This window comes from Talpa occidentalis, unplaced genomic scaffold, assembly GCF_014898055.3.
Source record: "Talpa occidentalis isolate TD23 unplaced genomic scaffold, MPIMG_talOcc4v2.1 talOcc4.15, whole genome shotgun sequence".
In the NCBI taxonomy this organism is placed as follows: domain Eukaryota; kingdom Metazoa; phylum Chordata; class Mammalia; order Eulipotyphla; family Talpidae; genus Talpa; species Talpa occidentalis.
The window spans coordinates 79,013,780-79,039,565 of NW_023601543.1; the positions used below are offsets into that span (position 1 = coordinate 79,013,780).

The following is a 25,786-nucleotide window of genomic DNA, read 5'->3' on the forward strand; positions in this document are numbered from 1 at the left end:
CCTGTTCTGCTCCTCATTCTGTCTCCAGTGAATCCTCTCACCCCCTGCACCTCTGGCCTACACCTCAGTTTCGGTATGCATAAATAAATTAAAAATTCGGCCTTCCCTGTGATAAGGGAGGGTCAGAGGTGGTACTACTTGACAGCACGAACCCTGAAAGAGAAACCTGACAAGCAGTAAAAAGACTATCAGTGTCGTGTCACCAGACAAGGGAGCAGGCCCGGGGTACCTCAGCCCAGTCCCAATCTCCAACACAAAGAGGACTCCACAGACACCGGTGAGGGCAGGCAAGCAGTCGGAGTTTATTGATCAGTGAAAACCTAGACTTTCATCACCTTATACTGTTGTATCTCTACAATCTTAAATTTACAAATCCATTTACTGGCTCTCATAACCCTTATCCTTGCAATCGTATGTCTCCCTTAGTCTCAATGTACTTGTTCTTCAAAGACCACAGAGACCCCACATTCCCTGAACCTGCTACCTCACTTAAGTCCCTGGCCTTTAACTTCAACCACTCTTATAAGCAGAACCTCTTGTAACACTACTGTTTGCAACTTAAGAGCAAGACAGAGCTCTGCGGAGACCTCTCTGGGCATGAGAGACTCTGAGACACCAGGGTTAGGGGTCTATATAGGTTTTAGGGCTGGGGCTTGAGAACGAAGGAATTAAATCTTACTGGGAATGCAGGGAAAGTGGACTTGGCTATAGTCCATTCATTGTTGCTAGCTGTGAGCGCCTGTCAGCAGCAGCTTGGTCATTGTGCGGGGTCGTGACCATCTCCAAGGTGAACATCCCATCCAGGCCGTGTGCCCCCAGCTCGTTTGAACCGGTCTGGCCTCGAGGTGTGTGACTCTTCTTTTGGGTCTGTAATTCCCTTCTCTTCCCATAGCAGCCAACTTGATAAGCTGGGGAAAGATAGCTGAGGATTCGACAAAAATTTGTAACAAATACAATGGGCCAAGGAAATTTATGGCAGCAGATGCCCCGACTAGAGTCTGTTGTTTGTTTTTTTTTAACCTCTTGTTTACCAGACTATGGGAAAAGCAAAATTTTTGTCCTTAAGCCCGGTCCTTGTCCGGGAACGCTTCCTGCCTCACTCCCCCGAGAGTTCTTTCATCCTCTTTCTTCGTGAAATGGCCGTCAAGCTTCTATAGCCATTTCCTCTAAAGGTGACGGTAGTCCCTGCCTGTGAGAGGAATGAAAATCCCCCTCAAGTGAGAAAGCTCCAAGAGTGCCGACCTTCTGCCTTTGGGGCTGGTAGGTGGACTGTGAAAGGAGAGAAATCAAGAGTAGGCCAAAAGAGTCCATATTTTGTTGTTGTTGTGTTTAAAGATTGATTTATTTACGCATACAAGAACTGGGGTACCGGTCAATATTTTGGATGGTGGGGAGGTGTTGGTAATTAGGTGGTCCGGAAGGGAGGGTTTGTTTGCAGGGGCGTGGCCTACTCTGAGGCCCCGGGCAAGGGTTCGATTAGGGAGGCAGGGAGAGAGGCCATGGCGGTGCAGGTAGACCTGGAAGGGTTCTGGAAGGGTTTTGGGGCCAAGGTAGGGGTTGGAAGGCCTGTGAGGCTCGTCTGTACCACGGCCTTTGCCTCCCGGCGCGCCCCGTTGGCTCGAGGCTCGAGGGCCCGGGGGACCCCGCGGCAGATGAGGCTCGCGCCGCGCGCTGACCCCCTAACCCCGTAGCCTAAGGTCTGGAGCGCCCCGCGCCTCTCTCCGGGTAGGCGGCCCACCGCGGACGGCGCACGCGCTCTCCACGGAGCCGCGGAGGTGGGAACCGCCGACAGGGGGCGCGGGCGCTCTGGCCGGACACCCGGGGCGGGGCGCCCGCTGGGAAGGCGTCGGGAGCGGCGGCCTCGGCGGGAGAGTCGGCTGCGCTCCAGGCCGCGGCCAGTGGGCGGGGCCGGGGCGGGGCGGGGCGAGGCGGGGCCGGAAGGAAGTGGTTCCGGGTCCCGCGGCCCGCCCGAGCGGCCGTGGTGCCTGGGCTGTGGGAGGCGGCGGCCGGGTGAGGGGCGAGGCCGAGGGGCCGGCGGCGGCGGCGGCGGCGGCGGCGGCGGCGGCTGCGGAGCCTTCTCTGCCGGGTGAGGAGCTCCTCGGGGCGGTGCGGCGAGGAGGCCCGGGCCGGTGGGGAGGGCGTGTCCGCCGCCCGGGAGGGGCGGTTCTTGGGGTGGCGGTTGGGGTGGCGGTGCGGTTGCGGCCCCCAGGCTCCGGGTCCCGGGTTCCGATCCCGGCCGCTGAGCGCCTCTGGCCGCTGGGCCGGTCTCTTCTCCCGCGCGGCAGCCTGGGCACCTGCTGTCGCGGCCCCGGTGCTTCCCGGTCGTCCAACGACTGCGGCTCGGGTGGTTCGGAGCGTCTACCTTGGGGACCGCGGGGGGCGGTGTCCGGGGACCCTTGTCGCTCAACGGTCTCCGGGCGTGTTGCCTGCGGGACCCGAGCCTGGGAGCGCTGGCTTTGTCCTCCGGCGGTTCTGCCGCGCAGCGGCATCTTCCTCTGCTGGCGACCAGAATGAGCCGCGCAGGCTGCTCTTTATCTTGCAAGGCAAAGTAAAACTTGCCTTTTAAGAAACGTGTACTGAAAATTGGCGCATCCCTTGTGCTTCTGTCGGTTGTGTTAGGAAATTGGGTCAGTTTCTGGCAGGATTGTCCTGTCGGTAGGTCGGGGAGGGAAAGAAAGGGCAGAGAAACTCACTCCCCCAAATATTTTCCTGCCGCTGTGCTTTTCGAACCGCCTCGTAAGTGATTGCTTTTCTTTCCTGGAACTACAGGTAGAAATCAGAAAGGCTCCTGGTCACAAAACCGTCTTACCATTTTCGGAATGGGAGAAAACCGAAAATTTGAACTGGTTTTGCTGTGTGTTCATGTATAAGTGCTTTATTTTTGCAGTGGTGTTTTACTAGTAATGCTATGGTGCGGTTTGATGTTTCAATGGTATTCTTTTAAATGGCTGCTAGAAATTTCTTTTGAAAGCCTGGCTGTTCCTCCACCCCCCCCCCCCCCCCCCCGCCCCCCCCCCGCTTTAAGTGTCTTAATCAAAAACATTTGTACATGGAAATATTTCGACTCACCCCAATATAGAAAATTTCCAAAATATATAAAGCCACAATGAAGAAAATACTACCATTCCAAGTGACCATTGTGAATTTGGTTACACTCCCTTTACAGTCTTTTTCAATGTAGCAATGAATGCTTGGTTTTTCAATAGTGGATTCTCTTTTGTAACCTTTTTTTTTTCTGACTGCATAGCTTGCCACTATATTGCTTTAGTAATTTATTTAGTTGGTTATTTCCAGTTTTTCACAACTTCAACACATTGTTGGAGAAATGTAAAATCTGCGCATCCATGATTACTTCCTTAGTGTACATTCCTAGATGATTGAATTGTTGGGCAGAGTATGCACATAAGGGGTTTGTTTTTTTAAATGTAAATTACTCAATTTCCCTCTGGAAAGGGGGTGCTATTTTGCACTCCCACCAACAATCTGTGCATGTCCTTTCTTACATCCTAGCAAAAGACAACATTTAAAGGATTTCTATAGGAGCACTTTTAGGCCATTTATGTTCTAACCTCCTACCAAATACAGGTATCCTTTTCTAGCTATCATTTTTTTTTCCTTACTTGTTGAGAGCAATTCAGTTTCTCATGTCTCATTCCACCTTTACTAGTTTAGTAAAGGAAGGTTATTAGGTGAAGCAAAGGCATCGTAGAGTGAACAGATTTTGAACTCAGCACTTCCTTGAACTCCAATATATCTGATTACTTTGAACGAGTCACATAACTTTTCTGAGGGATTTCCTGAACTCTGGATGAGGGATTATAGTGCATTTACAGATTGGGTTTAAGGTCAAGTGAGACATTTATGAAAAGTACATTTCAAGGGCCTCCCCGGTGGCGCAGCGGTTGAGCGCTGGGTTGCGAAGCTGCCCGCGGCCTCTGCGGCGCCGGTTCGATCCCCGGCTGCTCCCCGGCCACCAGAGGAGGGTCCCACATGGCGTGCAGACCTCTCCTGCCGCCCGCTGCTCCCCTCAGCAGTGTACTTCGGTCCTTCTGCCTGCTCTGCTCCCCGCTCTGGCTCTGGTGAATTCTCTCACCCTCCCGCGCTTCTGACTGTACCCAGTGCATGTATAAACAAAACAAACAAACAAACCAGCAAACAAATAAATAAAGCATGCCTCTATAAAAAAAAAAAAAAAAAAAAGTACATTTCAACATACTCTGTCTTGTTGCTAATTATTGTTGTAAAAATTCCAGAGCCCAAAAGCATGTTGATTTGCAAAGCAAATTTCTGAATTCAAAAAGCTATTCTGTGATAGATACCCTTTACCCCTGTGCACTTTCACTCCTTAAATACTGCTCCCCGCTCTAGATTATATCCAAAACGTTATCAGAATTATGAAATTAGGTGAGTGAATGAATCTGTACAAAAATTGGAGGAGTAAATCTCTAAATGCATTGTATATAAAGCTGAGGGGGACAGGATATAAAGCTAAATGAAACACAATCCTTGGGATTGTTACAGGGCAGGGAGAGGGGCAGCCCAAACCCTGCAAACCTGCCTGTTTTAAATGGGTTTTGTCATCCACCGCATTAACATATGAGACTTTAATGGGAAGGAACTTTAATACAATTAGGAAACAATACAGAAAGGCAAAGAATTTAGTTCTTAAATTAAGCACCCAAAGTTACCCGTCCCCTCGTGGGTAAAAGTCCACCCAAGCAGGATTGGCCCAGAGCAAGGTCTCGAAGCCTGTCACAGGTCTAAACATCTTCCAGTGGGGACCCACAGAAAGGGGTCAGAAACAACCAGACAAGCCCAGAAGGAAAAGAGCAAAATCAAAATTAAGATAAAAACCACTATTGTCACCTCCCCACGGGTCTCACCCACATCTGTCACCCAGTGTAACAGGGTGGTCCCCAGGAAAGGGGGAGGTTCCCTGCCCCACCCAAGGGAGGGTGGAGCTGAGCAGGGAGAGGAGAAGCTGCAGAAGAGACCGAGGAAGGAAGCAGGATGGAGCCAGGAGACCTGGAGGAGGCGCATGGAGCCTAGAGACACGTGAAGAAACTGCGCTTGTCTTTTGGTCGTGGACTGGGTGACACAGATGTGGGTGAGACCCGTGGGGAGGTGACAATGGCAACCTTTATCTTGATGCTGATTTTGCTCTTTTCCTTCCGGGCTTGTCTGGTTGTTTCTGACCCTTTGCTGTGGGTCCCCACTGGAAGGTGCTTTAGACTTGTGGCAGGCTTTGGGGCCTTGTTCTGGGCCAATCCCATATGGATGGACTTTTACCCACGAGGGGACGGGTCACTTTGGGTGCTTCATTTAGAAACTAGACTCTTTGCCTTTCCTGTATTGTTTCCTAGTTTTATTAAAGTTCCTTCCCATTAAAGTCTCATATGTTTTGTGTTGATACGGCGGATGGTAGAAACCATTTAGAATAGGCAGGTTTGCAGGGTTTGGGCTGCCCCTCTCCCTGCCCTGTAACAAGTCCACAACCAAAAGGCAAGTGCTGTTTCTTCACATGTCTCTCGGCTCCATGTGCCTCCACCAGGTCTCCTTTTGGCTCTGCATCCTGCTTCCTTCCTTCCTCAGTCTCCTCTGCAGGGTCTTCTCTCCTTGCTCAGCTCCACCCTCCATTTGGGTGGGGCAGGGAACCTGGAACCTCCCCCTTTCCTGGGGACCACCCTATTACTGGATCATGGTAAATAAAACATAGCATTTGTGCCCTATAGGCTACAAAATGTCCAGGCAGCTGAAGGATATAAAGCTGCGTTCCAAATTTCGAACCCAATTTTATTTTTATTTTTTAAAGATTTATTTATTTATGCAAACAAGAGCTGGGGCACAGGCCAGAGGCGTGGGGGGCGAGAGGACTCACCAGAGACAGAGTAGGGAGCAGAACAGGCAGACTGACTGACACTGCTGAGGGGAGCAGCGGGCAAGACAGGAGAGGTCTGCTGAGGCATGTGGGTTGCTCCCTGGCCAGGGATCGAACTCGTGCTGCAGAGGCTGCAGACAGCCTCATATTGCTGCATCTGTTAACAAATCCCTTGTGCCACCAGGGAGGCCCCTGGGGCGCAATTTTAGATGTGATGCAGGACTGTCAACTTTGCTAGGGAGTGCTAAAGTCCTCTTTTGCTGACCAAGCATCTGTACAAATGACCAGGCAGTCTCTTCAGGGTCATCTTTCTGAGGGTAGGAGTTGCAAGGTGGGGAAATGATAGTATTGAAGTATAAGAACCTGGATTCTAGTTTCAGGCCCTTCAGGGTGGATTGGTTTCTTTCTGAGGCGTGGTTTCTTTACCTAGGAAATGAAGGTATTTCCAGCTTCTTCAAAGGCTTGTTGGTAGTAGGGGGTATAGTTCAAGGGTAGAGCATTTGACTGCAAATGCTTGTAGTAATGATTAAATGAGATAGTGTTTGCAGCACCCACAGTAAACCAGAACGTACTGGTTGCACTTGTGATCATTCTTATTCACTGAAGACTTTGTTCCTCCAGGTAAGACCCTAAAGCTCTTCCAGCCTTGTATCCTTCACCCCTACCAGTCACGGGCACTTAGTAATGTTTTCTAAATTAGCAGAAAATGTGACCACTGATAAAAAAATCCAATTTGGTCCAGTGCGGAATATTGGGAGAATTTGACTGCGTTATTTGGAGTTAATATCAAGGAACCAAAGGAAACATTGACTAAGTGGACCGAGGCTCATCTCACTCTGACTGTCATTCAGTTTATATCCTCACTCTCGGCCACACCGTCCCTTCAGAGCAACAATAAATCTATTCAAGTTGCTCCCATTTCAAAGCCTCCTCCCTAGTCCCTTATCACCCAGCCCGACCCAGATTCTCTCCTCCCCTCCCAGCCAGAATGCTTGAAGGAGTTGTTAATAATTGGCTTTCTCAGTGTCTTCACCTTCCACGTAGTCTCAAGCCCTGTGTTTACACTTTTCATCCCCTTTGTTGGGTCTCTGTGGTGTTTACCATGAAAGTCTCCTTTCTGGAAACATCTTTCTTCAGCTTCTGAGACTCTGTGATCGAGCTCCCTCCTCCTTCACAAGATGTTCCTTCTCAGTCTCCTTTGCTGGCTCATCCTCCTGGAAAGAGTGCTGTTTCTGCTAAGCTTGGTCCTTCTCAGGATATACTGCTTTTGGAATAATTTATAGAACATCGAGGCCACTATGTCTTTGAAGTTTTGGTAGAATGCTCCTGTGAAACTACTCGGGCCTGATACTTTTGCGTGGGGTAGTTCCTTAAAATTTTCTCTGCTGCTTCTATGGAAGTTGCTCTGTTCATGCTTTCTAATCTAGTGGGGTCACTTTTGATAATCTGTTTTTTTTGTAATCTGTATTTTTCTAGCAAATGATAACTTTCATCTGGGTTTTCAAATTTATTAGGTAGAAGGCTACAAAGTAATCTCTTCTGATTTAAACTTTTTCTTCTATCAGTATTTCAGTGGCTATTTCCCCCTTTCTGTTTCTGATTTTGTTTTCTCCCATTTTTCTTAATCAAGTTATATAGTAAATCTATTTTAATTTTTCAAAATTACAGATTTGCTATTATTACTTATTATCATTATTACTAAACCTAGTTTTCTGTTCTCTTCCTCATTCTCTTCTACTTTTATCTTTACTTCCTTTGTGTGCTTTCTTTGTTATTTTTTATTCCTTTGACCTTGGTTAGCCTCTTTTGGTACCAGCATCCTGTTCAGCATCCTCCTGGGTATGCACAAACCTGCTGACCAGCCTTCTTTCTTTCTTTTTTTTTTTTTTTGCGAGCCAAAAAACGCACGCCGACTTCCCTGCAAAGTCTAGCGGCTTCTTTATTATGTGTAACAGGCAAAACCAATCAATAAACTTGTGCAGAATTTCACTTTGGTTACTCCCATCATTTAGTTCCTCCAGTTCCGATCATCCTCTTCAAAGTATCTCTCTCACGAGAGCACACCTGCACGCGTCAGCCCTTGACAGTTGCTTTTGTTGGGCTCCTGCTGTCCTGCTGAAGAGACCAGGCCCCTGAGGGCCCTCCAGATTGACCAGCCTTCTTTCTGTGTTCAAGGGCAGACCACTTTGTTCACCACCTCTGGGCCTCTATAGTTCACTCTGAAGTAGCAGTATGAATGAATTTATCTTCTGTTATTAGCATCTCCTCCCCAGTCACAAACCTGCTGGTATTTCAATCTTCTCTCTCCTTCTCTTTTATTAAGCTGGTTCCTTGATTAATTTTGCTAGGCAGGGCCTCCCCGGTGGTGCAGTGGTTGAGCGCTGGGTTGCGAAGCTGCCCGCGGCCTCTGCAGCGCCGGTTCGATCCCCGGCTGCTCCCCGGCCACCAGAGGAGGGTCCCACATGGCGCGCAGACCTCTCCTGCTGCCTGCTGCTCCCCTCAGCAGTGTACTTGGGTCCTTCTGCCTGCTCTGCTCCCCGCTCTGGCTCTAGTGAATTCTCTCACCCTCCCAAGCTTCTGACTGTACCCTCCGCTTGTATAAATAAATAAAAATAAATCTTAAAAAAAAATTTGCTAGGCATAGGTAAGTTTTTTAAAAAGAGGTCATTTTATGTAAAGGACCAGATAGTAAATATTTTAGACCTAATTAGTTGCAATCTCTCTTGCTACTGTTGATTCTCCTCCTTACCTCCTTCTGATTATTCCTTATTCCCCCTTTAAAATTACAAAAAGCATTCATAGCTCAGACTGTAGCTTTAAATTAAGTCTTATTCATTAACCCCCTGAGCCAGTACTTTTCATTACTAGTTGATATGCACTAAGCAATTGCAGTAGTTACCTTTTTAAAAAACAGCTTTATTCAGATATAATTTACAGGTTGAAAGTATGCATACACATTTAAAATGTATTTGCAGAATTGTGCAACCATCTGCCTAATATCTGATCTAGTCTTGAAACATTTTCATCATCCCAAAGCCTTCATTTTTATAACTTTAAGTTATAATTTATATGCAATAAAATCCACCCATTCACAACAGTGAATTGTTTGAATTTTAATATTAGCAAAGGAAAATATTTTAAATACTTTCTAAAATCACATAATCAGTAAACCTCACTTGTATACATTTTCTCCCAAATTGCTTCCATCTTTCCTTTTAAACGAGTGGTTCTGTGGTCCCTGGACTGGCAGTATCCACATCACTTGGGAACTTGCTAGAAATGGAGCCCACCCCTGGAGTACGGTCCAGCAATTTGTGCTTTAGCCAGCATTTCAGGTAATTCCAGCACACACAAAAATTTGAGAATTACTGTTGTAAGATATATCCCTGATTGTAATGCTCTGGGTTATAAGCATGTTCAATTTCAGTGGGTACTGTTAGCGCCTTCCAAACTGGGGCTACACGCATGTCTACTTACCTAACAGTATATAAGACTCCCTGTTGCTCCACCAGCAGTCTGGAATGTGTAACTTTCTTTTTTTTTTTTTTTTTTTTTTTTTTTTGGTCAGTCTGATACGTGTGAAATGGTTATGATTTTATTTTTTATAATGATTTATTTTATTTTATTTATGCATACAAGAGCTCTGGGGTATAGGCCAGCAGTGTAGGGGGTGAGAGGATTCACCAGAGACAGAGTGGGGAGCAGAATAGGTGGATCTACTGAAATACACTGCTGAGGGGAGCAGCGGGTAAGACAGGTGAGGCCTGTCGTGCCATGTGGGTCAGCTCCCTGGCTGAGGGATTGAACTCATGCCACAGTGGCTGGTGATAGCTCGATAGCACTGAAACTTTAACCCCTGCACCACCAGGGAGGCCCCCTGGTTATGATTTTAAATTTTGCTTACCCAGCTACTGATGAGGTTGAACCTCTCAGTTGTCCAGAGGTCATTTGAGTTTGTGTTCTGTGATATGATGTTTGGAGTCTTTTAAATATTGAAATAAATGCAGTTACATACACAAATAATCACATTGTATTGAAATAATTGCAGAATAATTCCAGAATGCCCAAGAAAGAAACTTGGTGGGGAGGGGGGGAGTGTTAGGAAAGAGGTGATGGTTAAGCAGACCTAAAGGAATAAGGAGTGGTCAGGCAGAGTGAAGGAAGGTCATGGGTGCATAGGAACAGTGTGGCCTGATCAGGGAAAGCCAGGTATGTGTTGTGGTAGAATGATGGGGTGTGTGGAGGAAGAGATACACCTAAGGCAAGGAGAAAGGCAGGAGGCTGCTAGATGTATATATTTTTTAATTTTTACTGATTGTTGGACATTTAGACTGTAAGTAGTGGGTTATTATTTTTCCTTCCTATAATAAATAAATTGTTATGAACAATTTAGTATGTAAAGCTGCTTTTTTTCTTTTAAATTATTTTTGTAGGATAGTAAGTTTAAAATTGCTAGCATAATGGAAAGTAGGCATGATTAGTTTCATAATTTCTTACATATTTCAAGATTACCTGTCATTAGAGAAATACAAATCAAAATTATGATTCCACCCCACTAGGATGACTATAATAAAAAAGACAGACAATAACAACTGTCAGTGAATGTGGAAAAATCAGAACCCTCGTACTTTGCTGGTGAGGATGTAAAATGGTGCCGTTACTTTGAAAATGTTTGGCAGTCTCTCAAAAAGTTAAGCAGAGTTATCATATGACTCAGCAGTTCCATCCCTAGGTATATACTCAAGGGAAATGAAAGCATAAATCCACATAATTGTTCATAGAAACATTATTCATAGAAACAAGCCAAATGTCAATTGAGAGATGAATAAACAGAATTTGGTGTGCCTACACTGTGGAATATTATTCATCCATAAAAAGGAGTGAACTACTAATACATGCTACAACAGGGATGAATCTTGAAAACATGCTAAGGGAAAGAAGCCAGTGACTAAAAACTGCGTTATTGTACGATTATTTTCAGATGAAAGGTCCAGTAGTCCAATCCAATGAAATAGAAAGCAGATTAGTGCATGTCAGGGAGCTAATTGAAGGAGAGGAGTGATTACTAATGGAGTTTCCTTCAGAGGTCATGAATATGTTCTCAACACAATCTTTGGGCTTATTATTTTTCTTAAACTTGTATAAATTTGACATGATACTCAATATTTCTTTAGTTACTTCATACACTCCTTCATTAGATTGTAAGTTCCAAGAAGATAGGCAGTTTTGGCCTTTTTTGTTCAATGCTGAATCTCCAGAATAGTGCCTGGCAAATAATAAGTACTCAGTAGTATATGCTGAATAAATTCATTTTGATAGAATTAGTTTGTTTCCTTTATCGTCTTAGTTTCATAGTATGTTTGAATTAATTGTTCTCTCTTGTCTTTTTGGAAAGAGGCAGTGTGTATAAGTAAATAAGTTGAACAGAATGTGCTTTTCCTATGGAGTGATCTGGTTCAAATCTTTTGACCTTATATGATTTACCTTTATTCTGAAACTCATTATAGCTTGCAATACTATGAGGATTCCTTTTTTAAACTGATGTCCACATAGTGATGATTGTGCTTTTTGTATCATTCAGTGGAAAAACTACATGGTGACAAGAAGCCATTTATATTTTAACAACCACCACAGAATCCTAAGAAATTTGTGAAATAGAGGTTATACTATGTGAGACATATACTTACTATAATGAGACTTACTCATTCTATCCTTATTCGTTCATTTATTCTGTGCATGGTTTCGGTATGTATTATTCATGAACCCATGCATTAATTGTGGAAGCCGCCAGGGATTTGGGGCCAGTAAGTTGGGAGCTACTTAATTGTAGTATCAGAACTGAGGAACAATACTGAGATGTAAATAGTAGCGAGTATAGGAAATTAGACCCTTAATCACATATTTTAAAAAATTAGCTCCTAAAGCTATCAGTTTCTTTTTAAGACTGAAGAATATTTCCAAAATCAAATTTCTTTTAAAATTTACTTATTTGACATTATTTTGGCAAAAAACCTCAGAAACAACTGTCTAATTGTGCTCAATTATGTTTTGGTATTTTTATCTGGTGGAAGTTAAAACAGCAATTGAGTACTATAATTAGGCTTTGTAATTCTTATTATCAGGCAATTTAAAAAGCAGGATATATCAAGTATTCCTAAACATTTTGACTGTGATTATATGAGTATTCATGTACATGGCAAAACATGGGAAGGAGTAGTGGTTGTGTTCATTGAGAGGAATTCTGGGTAATTTTTTCTTCTTTGTGGAATACTTATTTAGCAGTGCTGTGTGCCAGGCATTATTCTAAGCTTTTTAAATCACTAAACTCAGGGATCATCAAACTGTAGTACATTTGGCCTACAGGGCCTGTTTTTGTATAGTCCTTGAGCCTAGAATGGTTTTTACATTTTTTTTTTTAGAAAATATGATGATGTGGTGAAGATTTTATATGCCCTGCAAATCCTAAAATAGTTTCTATTTGGCCCTTTACAGAAAATGTTTGCTGACTCCTGATTTAATTCACTTTATCCTTATGACATTCCAATAAAGTATTACCTGTTAACCATCACCCCCCCCATTTTACAGATGAGGAAACTGAGGCACAGAGGACTTAAGTAACTGTTGGTGGCATTCTGTTTTTAGAGCAGATTGCAGACTCTTTCTACAAACTTGCTAATACTCTGTTTCTTTGCAGTGTAAAAAGTGGATAGTGACTCACGTGTCAAAGGATGGCACGGTCACGCTCTAGATCCCCCAGGTGGAAATACAGGTGAGCAGTTCTTAGTTTAGCGGAGTAAGCATGGGGTTGGGGTGTGCTTCGACTTTCAAATTCATCAGTATTGTTAAAAACCTATTTTAATAATATCATGGGTAATTCACAAAAGTTACTTCATAGTGATAGAGGTAATTTTTCTAGGTACTGGGAACTGATAGCTTTATTTACAGTAATTATGGCAGGCAGCTAGAATTAACCCATAATAAAAATAAATGCAACGGCCTCTACAAGGGACAGAGAAACATCTTAGAGAGTGTTACATTTTTTGCATCAGTAAGTAGTTTAGAACTCTTTGGTATATTTTACTTTTTTCACAATCAATATGTTTAAAGAAATTGGGAGTTTCCTATTTTTTCTTCTTCATGGGAAAATAATAGCGGTTTAAACTACTCAGTTGTAGTTCAGCCGTCCTCTCTTTCCTGGTCCGTAGAGTCAGTAGTATAGATTGGAACAGCTCAACCAGTATTTGTTGTGTACCCGCTGTGGGCAGCTGCTGGGGCTGCTAAGGCAAATATAACATATTAAGGAAGTCTCCAAAGAAGTCATGAGATTTTAGCTGTCTGTTAAGCATGAGTAGAATTCCTAAGGGCAGAAAGAAGAAGAAGATTCCAGTTTAGGGGGACAATAGGAGCAAAGTCAGAGCTGTGAAAGTGCCAAGTGGGTTCTAGAACTTAAAGAAGGACCATGATTAGATATATAAAAGCAAGCCAAGATTTTTCAATTTGATATGACTTGGCCATTGGGTTTGTTCATTATGGTTCTGTAATGACTAGTTAATCATGCTTCAGCAGTTTTCATTTTGCAATGCACCAGACCAAATTGTAAAGGAGAGGCTTCAGAAAGAAAGAAAAGGGAATGTAGAGAAGTGAATGATTTTACCTGGTGGTCATCACAGAGAGCGTTTCGTTTTGCCCTTTTGTGGTCGTTCCTGGTGAGGGGGCATAGAAGACTCTGCCAAGCTTAGTGTCTGGTTTCTAGATTCCACCTCAGGACGCCATCAGAGCTGTAAAGGGTCTGATACTTTACCCTCCTTGAAAACTAACACAGTAGCCTGCCAGGAGGTATTCCTGGGTGAGAGATGCAGACCTTTATTACTCATAGTGCAGCCGCCAGCCTAAGGTTCATTTTCCTGTGTTCCCTGAGTCCCTGAGGGCAGGTGCTGCGCAGTGAAGCAGCTGAGGAGCCTGAGCCACACCGTGGACTCAAGCGCACCCACCCAGCCTTTGCCTGGAAGAGATGTTGCCTGGTATCCTGGACAACAAATACATCATTCCTCTATCCCAAGGAAGCTGTATCTCTATCTCTCAGGCTGTTTGCCTTGGAACGAAAGCTTTCAGTTCCTCTACTCACAAGGCGTTCAGGATGCCAGAGACCCATGGAGAATTGTCTCCCAGCAGATTTCTTGGGTCTCCTTTGTCCCTTTAGGGGAACTGAAAAATGCTAACGACCATTCTAGCAACCTTCCTCAGAAGACGGGGGTCCTGTACAGTAAAACACTGATTGAAATAGAACATCAAAGTGGTATTCAACGTGAGGCGAGGATTGCAGTAGGAGATTGAGTATTGCATCCAGTTTGGCGATCCCTGCCTCTGGTTGCCGGCTTTGTTCCTTAGCGGTAGAAGAGTCTCAGAGGCTCCAGTTGCTTTCTGCTGTGATGAGGTGCAACGGGGTGGATGTCAGACTTTCTGCTTCAGCTAAATAACACGCTTGCTAGTGCGTGTCCTTGGGTGACCCCAGAGGAAGATGTTGCCAGGTCCAGTGCATGAGCACCAGTCTGTACTTAGGGAAGCTAAATCTGCTTCCTTTCTTGTAGAAAGGACTGTCAACAAATGAATGGGTTTTACTCATGGTTGCACCAGTTGCAGAACCGCTTCTAAAGACAGGACAGTGACAGAAACTGCAAAAGCAGCTTCTTTATTGATAAGAAGACATTAAACCCTAAGAGAAAAGACTAGGAAATTACACAGATGGGAGGAAACGTCCCCACCTGCAAAATTGAGCTTTATTGTATTCCTGATAGTGGCACTCTTCTCTCTTATTTTGAAGTCTGGGCAACCCAGACAGGTTTTCCTGGATATAGGTGGCTTCGTCCTCTGTGGGAAAGAAAGTCTCCATGTTGGCAACACTGTGGTGATGAAGATGGTAGTTAGAGAAAGGATGTGCCATCCAGGGAGTGTTGCATTAAAACACATTCACCAAAGTTACATGCTCTGTTTGAACACCACTTTTTTCATTAGATATACAAGGGGACAGGTCTGGGAAAGAAAAGCAGCTAGTCTATATTAGTACAACTTATGGAGGCGCTAAGCATGAGATTCAGGTTTTAAGATTTTCTTACTGTGCTCCATCCCTCCCAGTTTAATTATATCATTTTTGCTCCTCATTGCTTTCATGGAGAGGATAGACAGTCAATTGGAGAAACTGTAGTCAGTCTTGTGTCTGAGTTTGGGCTTGCTGTGGCACCATAAACTCTCAGAATCTGATTTAATTTCAGGTATTATGCTCACTTTGCCAGAGACTCCCACACATTTCTTTGTATAGGTCTAGCCCTCCATCTGCTTGTTTCTTACCTGACTGTTGAACCTGATGTAAGCTTTTGCTTACTGACCTTTTTGCCAAAACATTGGCGTCAGCCATGTTGCAAAATGGATCCTGCTATGTGCCTAAGCTGGTCCTCCTTCAACAGTGAGGGTGTGCTCATTCCATTTGATATGCACATGGGGTACATTGGTTCACCTGGAAAGAATCTACTTGTTGAATTGGGCATAACCACAATCAGACCCCCAAAGGACAATTTAGAATGCAGATGTAGCAAATTGATGACTTAAATTTGAGTGGAAGAAGCAGTGGAAAGCCAAGTATTTTATTTAAGTAGATCACATTTGGGCAAACATAGTTTATTATTTTTAAATGAACTAAACTTTTATGTTTGTTTATACAGGTCCTTATCACCAGTACCTAGAAATTCTGAACACTACAAGCAAAGGCATCCTTATGGACTATATTATGACTGTGAATATAGGAAAGATCCACAAAGACCTCTTGGTTGGAGAATGGACGATGAGAAATATGGGCAGAGTAAACCAAGGAGTCCTCCTCATGGAAATATACATTACCGATCTTATGAACATCGATCACCTTCCCCAAATATAAGAAGAAACTCTTTAGAAAATGTTTATGCTTATAAGCCTCATGGGGTATATTTACCGGGAAGAGGGGACGGTAACAGAAGGTCTCAGTATCTGCCCAAATACTCAGAAGATGTACCCTACAGTTCCCAGAGGAATTGTTATCCCCAGAATGTGCAGGGAAGATACGTTCCTGATGACCACAGAGTGAGAGGAAGTGGAAAAGGAGGGAAACCACCTCCGAGGTCAACAGCAGATTCTTACAGATTCGAAGAAAAATGGCATGAGGATGAGTTGAGGTACCAGAGGATAGAAAGTGAAAAATATTCTCAGTCATTTAGAAGAGGATCCGAAGATTTTGAGAAGAGGAACTCTTTTCAGAAGAGGTATGGGCAAACAGTAATCCTGGGCAACTTGGTATAAAGCTTCAAGTGAAAAGGTCTGTTTCCTTCATGGTTGAGGATAACCACCTTGAAAGGCTTTTGTCTAAAAAGATAAAAAACATTGTAATGTAATCATGGTCTACTGGGAGTCGTGAAAGTGTTTATTTTTGGAGTAAATCATGTTAATGTCTAGAATATTTTTAAAAGATGGTATTTTCCTCTAACTGTCCTGTGCCTCTGTGAATTGGTTTGAGGGATTACAGGTTCATTTGCTACTGCATTCTGCAGTTAAAGCCAGGCTGCCCAGCAGTCCACTTATGTAAATTCTCTCTTTTTTCTAGTGCAAGCGTAAACTTCTTTATGTCAACACAGGTATCCTGAGGATCGTGATTTCAGAAAATATGCACACTCATCAAAAAGACCTAAAGATGTGGAGAGGTATGAAAACCGAGAGCCTGTCAGAAACCCACAGTGGAAGTCTGGGTATTCTCTTCTACCTTACCAAGAAAAGAAAGATCAGTGGAACGTTGGACCCCAAACTCACCGACATCCTCAGAGGGAACCCCCAGAGTCCAGTTCAGCAACCAGGATCTCCTGTGACTATCACCACAAACGTCACAAGACCTCAGATGGAGACCAGGACTTTTCTGATGGAAGAACTCAGAAGTACTCTAAGGAGGAGGAGAGAAAACACAGTTCTCAAAAAGGTCCTATAAACAGAGAGTCCAGCTGTTTTAATGCTGGGAGAGGAAGAGAGACTGAAGGGGAGCAAGTCAAAGAACCTGTTAGACCATCCAAAAAAAGCAGCACTGCCAGTACTCATTCCAGTAAAAGTGATGATGGTATGCGGCCCTATGCTGACAAGCGGAGAGACAAAGGAAGGAAAGACGGGGACGGCAGAAAGGAGAGCAACTCTTCCAGTAACCAGCTCGATGGGACATTTTCTGCCATGAAACCTTCATCTGACTATCTGAGGAAGAAATCCCTTACAGTTAAAGTAAATGTGAAGAACATAGCAGATACATTCAGGTATTATCTTTATTTTTTTCTTATTGATATTTAATGACTATTTCTGCTGCCAGTTTTATTTGAAACTTGGAAAGTGGTATTGGCGGTGTGTTTAGAGTCCGTCGAGGGGGGAAAACACTTCAAACATGGCCTGTAATGAGGATGAATCCTGTGATTAGACACAGGGTGAGCTCTTGCCTGCTTTCTCTACATTGTGTCTCAACATGCTTTTTAGGTGCAAGACATTCTACAGAGTTGTTCCTTTTCATGAATTTACATGTTCTGATGCTACCAGATTTTCTGTATCCAGGGAAAGATAGGTTGGGTGGAGTTCAAAGAGACCTATTCCTTGTTCAGTTTCTCAGTGCCTGTTTCCACTGTTTCCTGATAGTCAGAGTATTTTTGACCTGGAAGAGACCTTCGCGAGCAGAGATTTTATAGAGAAGGCTAGTGAGGCCTTGAGAGATGAAGTGGCTTATCTGAGTCAGGGCACCGGAGGCTCAAGTCCCCATATCCTCTTGTGACTCAGGGAAGCGGGTGACTTAACATGGTTCTTGTTGCCAACTCGAAATGACTAAGGTTCAACCAACTCGATTCTGCTAGATAGTGGAAATTAGTTTAGAAAACAGCATATTTATGCTATTTGGTTTAGCTCTTACTATTTTTTTAAAAAAGCATTCACGATAGTCATAATAGACATGTTCTCCTAAAACAGGCTTGCGTGCTTTGTTGCATTGTGAACAGTATCTCTGTTTATGATTCTGAGGATAGTCAGGCACTGCAATTAGGTATGTCAATGAAGTCTGTTCATTTCCTTAATATACTACCAGTATGTGAATAGAAAAGTGATGGACCATGTTGATTTGGTATATTTATGTTCAGAGTTGACTCACCGGTTTTTGCATCAAAAACAAGAGAAGATTAAATCTGATGTTAGGATGTGCTTGGGAGGCAGGTGAACCCACAGTCCCTTCTTTTTTTTAAAAAACAAAATATATTTTGTTTCTTACAGTTAGATATGACATTCCCCCCCATATGTCCTTACATTCATTGTCCTTGCAAAAAATATTTTAAATATACATACATATGTTTACATGTGCATAGAAAGCATTTATAAATGCAATTCCATTATATATGTGTGCATGACACAAATAGAGGTGAAATTCACTCATAATCCTACTACCCCAGGATAGTTTTAGTAATATTTTAGTAAGTTCCTTTTGCTATTTTTTGATGTATATTTGTACCTAGTTGTCATAACACTGTATACCCTATTTTATGTAATCTTAAATCATTTTGTTCTATATTTTCTACTAGTTCTTAAGCGTGCAAAGGTTGCTGTATCAAGTTTAAGGAGGATACTTTAAACTTTTTTTCTTTTGAACATTATATTATGAAAATGTTCAAACATACAGGAAAGTTGAAAGAATTGTACTGGAACACCTGTATACCCGCTTCCTGGAGTCTGCAATTAGCATTTTACTCTGCTTTCCATAGTAACATATTTGTCAATCTATTCATCTTTTATTCCATCATACTTTTGCTTGATGCACTTCAAAGTGAATTGCAGGTGTCAGTACACTGCCCTTTAAATACTTCGCTGTTTAATTTTTTATTATATTTTTTGAGGCAGAATTATATACGATCAAATCATTAAAATCTTGATTTTTTTTAAAATAAAAGTAATGCTACCCCATGTTTAGTAACAAAGTAGTTCACACATAAAAGAGAATAAATTGGCTTTAACACTTTTAAAGAATGTAGAAATACCAATTTTAAAGAATTTCATTTTTCATTTACCTATTGAAGATAACATTAAATTTTATAATTTGATTTTGAGAAATAGAAACTCCAATTCATGTATCACAAAAATGAACTTCCTAAAATTATGGCTGCTGTATCTCTTGTTTTGAATTTACAAAGTATAATTTACTGAGATTTCATGACCTGTCAGTGGGCCTGCCAGCACTTGTTTGAATTACTTGACAGAGGCCTGTAGAACTACTTGTGTAATAAAGAACTTCCACTGCAAATCCTTTCTATTCAAAGACCTGAAGATAAATGACTTAATAAATACATGCATCTTTTCAATATGATAAAGTGTCATAGTTAACAAAATCTTTCTCTTTGATTATAATTATTTATTGATGAATGAATTGTGGAAGAGTTTTGTGAGTTTGAGTTTAATTATGTATGAACTGATGGAGTGTCCATAAAACAAAGATAGTTAATGCCCTCAGTAGAGTCATGGTCTCAACTGTTAACATAAATTAGATTTTTCTCCACTTGAACAGATTTAGGTAAACATAGAGTGGATAGAGAGGTTTCTTTGTTGGTTAAAATCTAGAGTTTATTCATTTTGGGGAACTACTAGAATGGCTCATAGGTGTATTTTTTACTTTGTTAGCTTTGGTCAGGTATTGATATTCTAGTTAACAATGTGGTTGAAAACAAGGTTATCACTTAGTGATTTTTCTAGATTTCACTTTGTATCTAGAACAGCAGTAGGTAGACACTTGCTTAAATATTCACTTCTGTTAACAAAGACTATATTCTAGTGACCCACTTTCTCAGAAATTGCATTATCAGAGGTAGAAGTTACGTGAGTCATAATTTTATGTTTCAGAATATAAGTTAGGTAATCACAGTATGAACATTTATACTAAGGTCCTTATAAACCCCAGACTGTAACTGTTATATATATCTGGAAGTCTTAGGGCAGATGTAGGGAGTTTTGGTTTCATGTTGGGCAAAGTAGTTGAGAGGCTGAATCTTGGACGGGCTAGAAAGGAAGTGAAGGGAACAGGAGGGGGGTCAGTTTCCAGAGAAGAACAAGCTGGTTCAGATGGACCTGAGACTTCTTTGATCACTCCAGGTGCTGGTATTAGGTTGCTAAGATAGGAGGTTGGCTATCAAAGTTGATGGTGAACGAGTACACAGCTGCATTTGCACTAAATCCTTTTATCTCCCACTGAAGAGCTAGACAGAGGGCCTTCCTACTCCCATCAGGTCTTTCTCCATTCTGAAAGGGTATGAGATGGGTGACTGGCCCTGAGGACACTGAAGTCCTCCTGCTCTGAGGAAGAGGGTGCTGAGTAGGCAGAGAACAACGTGAAAAACCATTACCAGGTTATTTGCCACAACAGAGAACCTTGTTTACAAGGTTACCTATGAGGAGTACTGTTCAGTCGGAGACAAAATCAACTACAGATGGAGATGTTTTGTGATACACACACCTACTGCATGGCTGTCATATATCAAAATACTAAGGTTTTTTTCCTCTGTTAATTCTCATATACATTTTTTAAAATAAAAAATTTCTTTAATGAATACCCCCTTTCATTCCGACTTTTCACTCTAGCTTCTGTTAGTATATCTTAGGGGTTCTAGTACAGGGAAGTGAACATTCTGTTGGGGGGTGGGGGTGCATAGGATTTTGCTTCTCTGGTGGGCTACTAAGCAGCTTTGTGACAGTGGGGAGGTCACCTGGCCATACATTTTGGGACCCAAATTAACCTGTAGTTCCTCCTGGGTCTACAAGTCCCCTTGTATTGGCCCTGTGTGGATAACTATTGCGGTTGGGTTGATCAGCTCATCATAGGATTCTCTGGTTTTTATATTTGAGGTTTTATATTATAAAAAAAATAAATTTTTAAAATTTAGTCTAAAGTAAATTTTTTAAAATAAAAAGCCACAAAAGGTAAAAAACAAAATTAAAATTTTAGACCTCAATTACAATGTTGACATCTGTCATCTCTTTAGCTGAAACACTCATTTCAATTTGACTAAATCATTTTCCACTTATTTATATTCATTCAGCAGTATTTTTTGGAGACCTGTCCCTCTGTGAGAATGCCTGTGAGGGTACCCTGGGACTATAGATTGGCATAGCATTAGATTTCTTCTCTGGTCTTATAAAGATAGGGGGCATTGGTAAGTACTGTGCACATAGTGAGTGACATAGGAGGTGGTGTGTGATTCAGACTATTTCAAGCTGGGAGCTTCAGGGGAACACTTCTTTCAGAAGTTGATGTGTGGGGCCTCCCTGGTGGCGCAGGTGGGTGAGTGCCGCGCTGTGAAGCTGTCCGCAGCCTCTGCAGCGCAGGTTCGAGAATCCCACATGGCGCAGCAGACCTCTCCTGTCTCCCTGCTGCTCCCCGGAGCAGTGTATTTCAGTCAGTCTGCCTGTTCTGTTCCCCACTCTGTCTCTGGTGAATCCTCTCACCCACCGCACCTCTGGCCTGTACCCCGGTTCTTGTATAAATAAATAAATCTTTAAAAAAAAAAGTTGATGTGTAAGGTAGGCTTTGAAGGTTGGTGTGTTTTAGACACATGGAGATGAGATGAGACATTTATGTTTAATAGGTTAACAAAGGCAGAAAACATACACAGGAACTTTGAACTGTGTGGTTCTCAGCAGTCGAGGAAAGGAACAGGCACCTTGAAGGTAAGACTGCCAGCCTGATTTCACAGGATTAGTGGGCAGACAGCTGAGTTCTGGCTGCTGGAGGACACTTTTGTGAGGTGGCTTGGAAGAAGGGTATTAGAGCTGGTGAGACTTGCGAGAAAGGTAATGAGACACTGCGTTAAGGGTATAGCAGCCACCCTAACCCTTTTCCCTCAACTCCAAAAATTCTAAATGTGTTCTTCAGATTATATAGTAATTGGGAAAGTGCTCATGATAGTTATTAGTTGAAAGAAAACTGAGAAAGGAAAGCTTTGTATGTGTCATGTCAGTTTTGTTATATATTAAGAGCCTCAAGAGGGTAGGGATTATCCATTGGCTTCGGTTGTTGTCGGTTTTTTGTTAGTGTTGTTTTGCCGTGAGGTTTTTTGTTTTTTGGGGTTTTTTTGCGTGGATCGTAAATGTATACAAAAGAAAATCAAGGTTTAATGTAGCTTTGTAGTTTTCTTAGAACATCAGAAAAAATCAGAAGTGGAGTCGGGGAAGGAACAAACGAACCTGAAAGATGTATTAGAAGTAGTACAGACTAGGGCCTCCCCTGGTGGTGCAGCGGTTGAGTGCTGGGCTGCGAGGCTGCCGGCAGCCTCTGCAGCGCCGGTTCATTCCCCGGCCGCCGGCGGGGGAAAAAAAAAAAAGTAGTATGTAATACAGTTGTTTGGCTATATTTTAATTGTTATAAACATCTAAAATGCATGTCAAATGTTTGATCTTTTTAGCTTGGCTATTTGTATTGGGGATATCTCCTGAAATTACTAACTGGCTAATCAGGACATATCATACAGTAAAAAAGGAAAGTGTCAACCATGAGGTGATTGAATTTACAAATATCTTGAGTATTTTGTGTTCTCCAGTCTCAAGAAGTCTTTTCTTGTAACACCAATAGCATAATTGTTTTTTAAAAGACTAAAATTTCAGATTATTCTATTTTAATGTATGTAGTCTAGAAAATGACAGTTTTATTTAGTTTTAATATTCTTCATTAAAAACCTTGCGCTGGGGTAGCTCTAGGATAAATTTGTTAACTGATAGCAAATTTAAACACTAAAACCTCAGTGAGGCATGCTTCAAAGTGAACCATGGGTTCACTCTCATGGGCCAGGGTTGGGTATGGAGTGGGAATAAGAGTTATACCAATAATTAACTTGTAATAAATGACAAATAAATTTTAATAATTACCTGGAGAAAAACTGGACGCCTCTATCAACTGGTTTCTTCTTGGGAGAAACAGGTTGCAATGAAAAATATTATCTACTGCTATTCCTTTATTTATGGGGTGTTTTTTAAGCTCAAATGAGACATCTTTTCTTGTAAAATGTTTTTCAAAGCTATATTTTTAGTATGGAACAGGTTTTCTGTGTCATTCAATCCTTTTAAACAGATAGCATTTGTACTTCTTTGTTAGTGGAAGTTGTTACAAGGCCTTGTCTAGCTTCTAGTGCTTGTCACTAAATGTCTCTTTACTAGTTTTCAGGCAGCTTGGAGCAAATTAGGAGGAACAAAAGGAAATGGACCTTCTAATGAAAGTCCTTCTAATGAATCAAGGAAACCACAGCAGAGTTATCAACCTGGTGCTTAATCACTTTTCCATGTTTCTACCATCACAAGGAGTCTCTTTACAGTGCTGGTTTGAGAACAGGAAACATGGAAAGTCAGATGGAAGCCTTTCCTTTGATAAGTTAAAAATAGGTGCTTCAAACTGTCTTGTTAAGGGAGTTAATTTTTTTTTTTAGTTAATATCCTAGGCCCCAGGCTGCCGCAGCCTCTGCAGCGCCCGTTCGATCCGGGGCAGCTCCCCGGCCACCGGGGGAGGGTCCCACATGGCGCGCAGACCTCTCCTGCTGCCCGCTGCTCCCCTCAGCAGCGTACTTCGGTCCTTCTGCCTGCTCTGCACCCCGCTCTGGCTCTGGTGAATTCTCTCACCCTCCCGCGCTTCTGACTATACCCAGTGCTTGTATAAATCAATCAATCAATAAATCTTTAAAAAAAAAAAATATCCTAGGCCCCTTATAACCCTGGAGCATTAAAAAAAATGAGTAAAATGTGTGCTTACACCCACACCCCAAAATGTACCTGTTTGGTTCATTTTTGTTATATAAAGAGTTAATTTATTCCATGGTGTTGCTATGGTTTAAAACATACTTCAGGCTCTCTTTTAGATTTATCCTTGGAGCCTGTAATATACCCATAATGAACCCAGTAGTTGTAAATCTTGATTCTTTGGATGGTGAATTTGATTTTTTGAAGAGCCAAAAGCTATAGTTAGGGTGGAAGTACAGAGGAGTAAGATGGGTGCAAGCTGGGTAGTGCCATTTTGGGTTCAAAATCAGGTATAAATATAAAATAATGAAACATTTCCTAGTGTGATGCAAAAACTGCCTCCAGACAAAGAAGTTAAGAGTAATCTTAAGCAAGAGCAGCATTCTTGGAGTAAGGTGTAGTTTCGCTTTTAGACACTTGGAAGGATATGAATGTTCAACTCTGGGATGTAAAGCAAAACCACCAGGATATCCATTCTCAGTGCCATGGCACCTTCCTCTCGGGGCTACTGTAAAGATTAAATGAGGTAATGCCTAAAAGTCCCCAGCCCCTGTGTTTGACCCATGGGTAAGCCCTCAATAATTGGGAGCTGTGTGTCATCATCACAGCTTTATAATGGTACCTAATGGTCAGGAGAGTTTGTAATAAAAGTTACAAAAATTCACAAAACATGAAAGTGGTAAGGTGCCTGGGGTTATGTAACAGATGGTAGTATTTTTTGAAGGATATATTTAGGGGAAACACTGTAATTGGTTCTAATGGATATAACTTTGCTAACAACTAAAAGTCTATTTGCTGAAAGTCAGTGATTAAGCTAACCTGAATAAAATTTAATTTCAAAATACCATTATAAGCTTCTCATTGCTCATACAGAGTTATAAAGATTTTTATGAAGTCAGAGAAGCTATTATGTTTGATACCAGCTTTTAAAGTGTGGTAGTATTTCAAGGTAGTATAAGTTTGCTGGATTTACAATTTTATGGACATTTGGAGTAGAAAATAATCTAATTGATTATTTTTTGCATATTGAGTATCTTCGATGCCTTGTATTTTTTGAGGGAAAAAAAGGTTTTACTGAGAATTTTGAGGATTTTATTATTAAAGTGGTGAATATCTAATAAACTCTGATTTGAACAGGAGAATTCAAAACCATGTATTGCTATTTTCTCCTCATTATTATACCTGTTTTATGGCATACAATTTAGTGTTGTAATTATAAGAAAAGATAAATTTCTTTTTAGTTTTATAGCTATCTTGATTAATTTTACTAAGTTCTTTTCTCACTAAAATAGTTTCAAATTTAGTTAAACATTTACAAATTATTCTAGGGTTGCTTCTAGCTTTTCCACAGAGAGACAGATGTCACATGATTTGGAGAGACAGATGTCACATGATTTGGAGAGACAGATGTCACATGATTTGGTTGCTGTTGGCAGGAAAAGTGAGAACTTTCATCCTGTGTTTGAACATCTTGACTCAACTCAGAATACTGAAAACAAAACTACAGGAGAATTTGCTCAGGAAATCATAACTATAATCCATCAAGTTAAAGGTTGGTATATTTTGCACATACATTAGGGATAACACAAAAATAATGTACTGACTGTTCATGAGATATAGGTAATTAACATTTCGTGTGTATAGTAATTAATATTTCATTGTAAGTTAGATCATTAATTAGGAAGACTGGGGGAGAAAATAGGTATTAATCAGACGTAGTTGTTCTTTATTTGTAGTTCTAATAACCTCATGCTTCAACTCAGAGTAGTCTAGAAATTGAAAGAAAGAGGTTGGCTGCTGCAAAAGACAGGCGTACTCAGAGCAGCAAGAAACAATTAGTGATAACCAAGCAGGCAGGAGGAAGCAACAAAATCCAGATAAGAAATTTAAGAAATCTGGAAGTCTAGGTTGATTGGTGATATTCTTAAAACTCCAGAGGGCATCGCTAGGACTTTGTGCCATGAGGATAATGCTAAGTGATCAATAAGAGTCCAGTTTGACTTAGCATGCTTTATGACATCCGGGAGTTACTTAAATAATATTTTAAAGATTTGCATTAAATTGTTGTATTTTTTTTTTCTTCTGGCCAATGTCCATTAATTGGAAAATTCA

General features: G+C 41.9%; 1 protein-coding gene across 3 annotated transcripts in view; it reads left to right on the forward strand.

Annotated features, from left to right (window-relative positions):
- Positions 1-2,051: 2,051 nt before the first annotated feature.
- The window catches only part of BCLAF3 (BCLAF1 and THRAP3 family member 3), a 48,072-nt gene continuing 24,337 nt past the window's right edge, over positions 2,052-25,786 (forward strand). Inside the window, exons 1-5 of one of the 3 annotated variants that reach the window (XM_037512629.2) lie at positions 2,052-2,086; positions 12,573-12,647; positions 15,595-16,167; positions 16,537-17,193; positions 25,015-25,226. In XM_037512629.2, the coding sequence (XP_037368526.1) occupies positions 12,607-12,647; positions 15,595-16,167; positions 16,537-17,193; positions 25,015-25,226 (1,483 nt within the window). In that variant the 5' untranslated portion in view covers positions 2,052-2,086; positions 12,573-12,606. Of the gene's footprint in view, positions 2,087-12,572; positions 12,648-15,594; positions 16,168-16,536; positions 17,194-25,002; positions 25,227-25,786 lie in introns of all 3 variants that reach the window. The other 2 variants (XM_037512630.2, XM_037512628.2) reach the window with 2 other exon arrangements.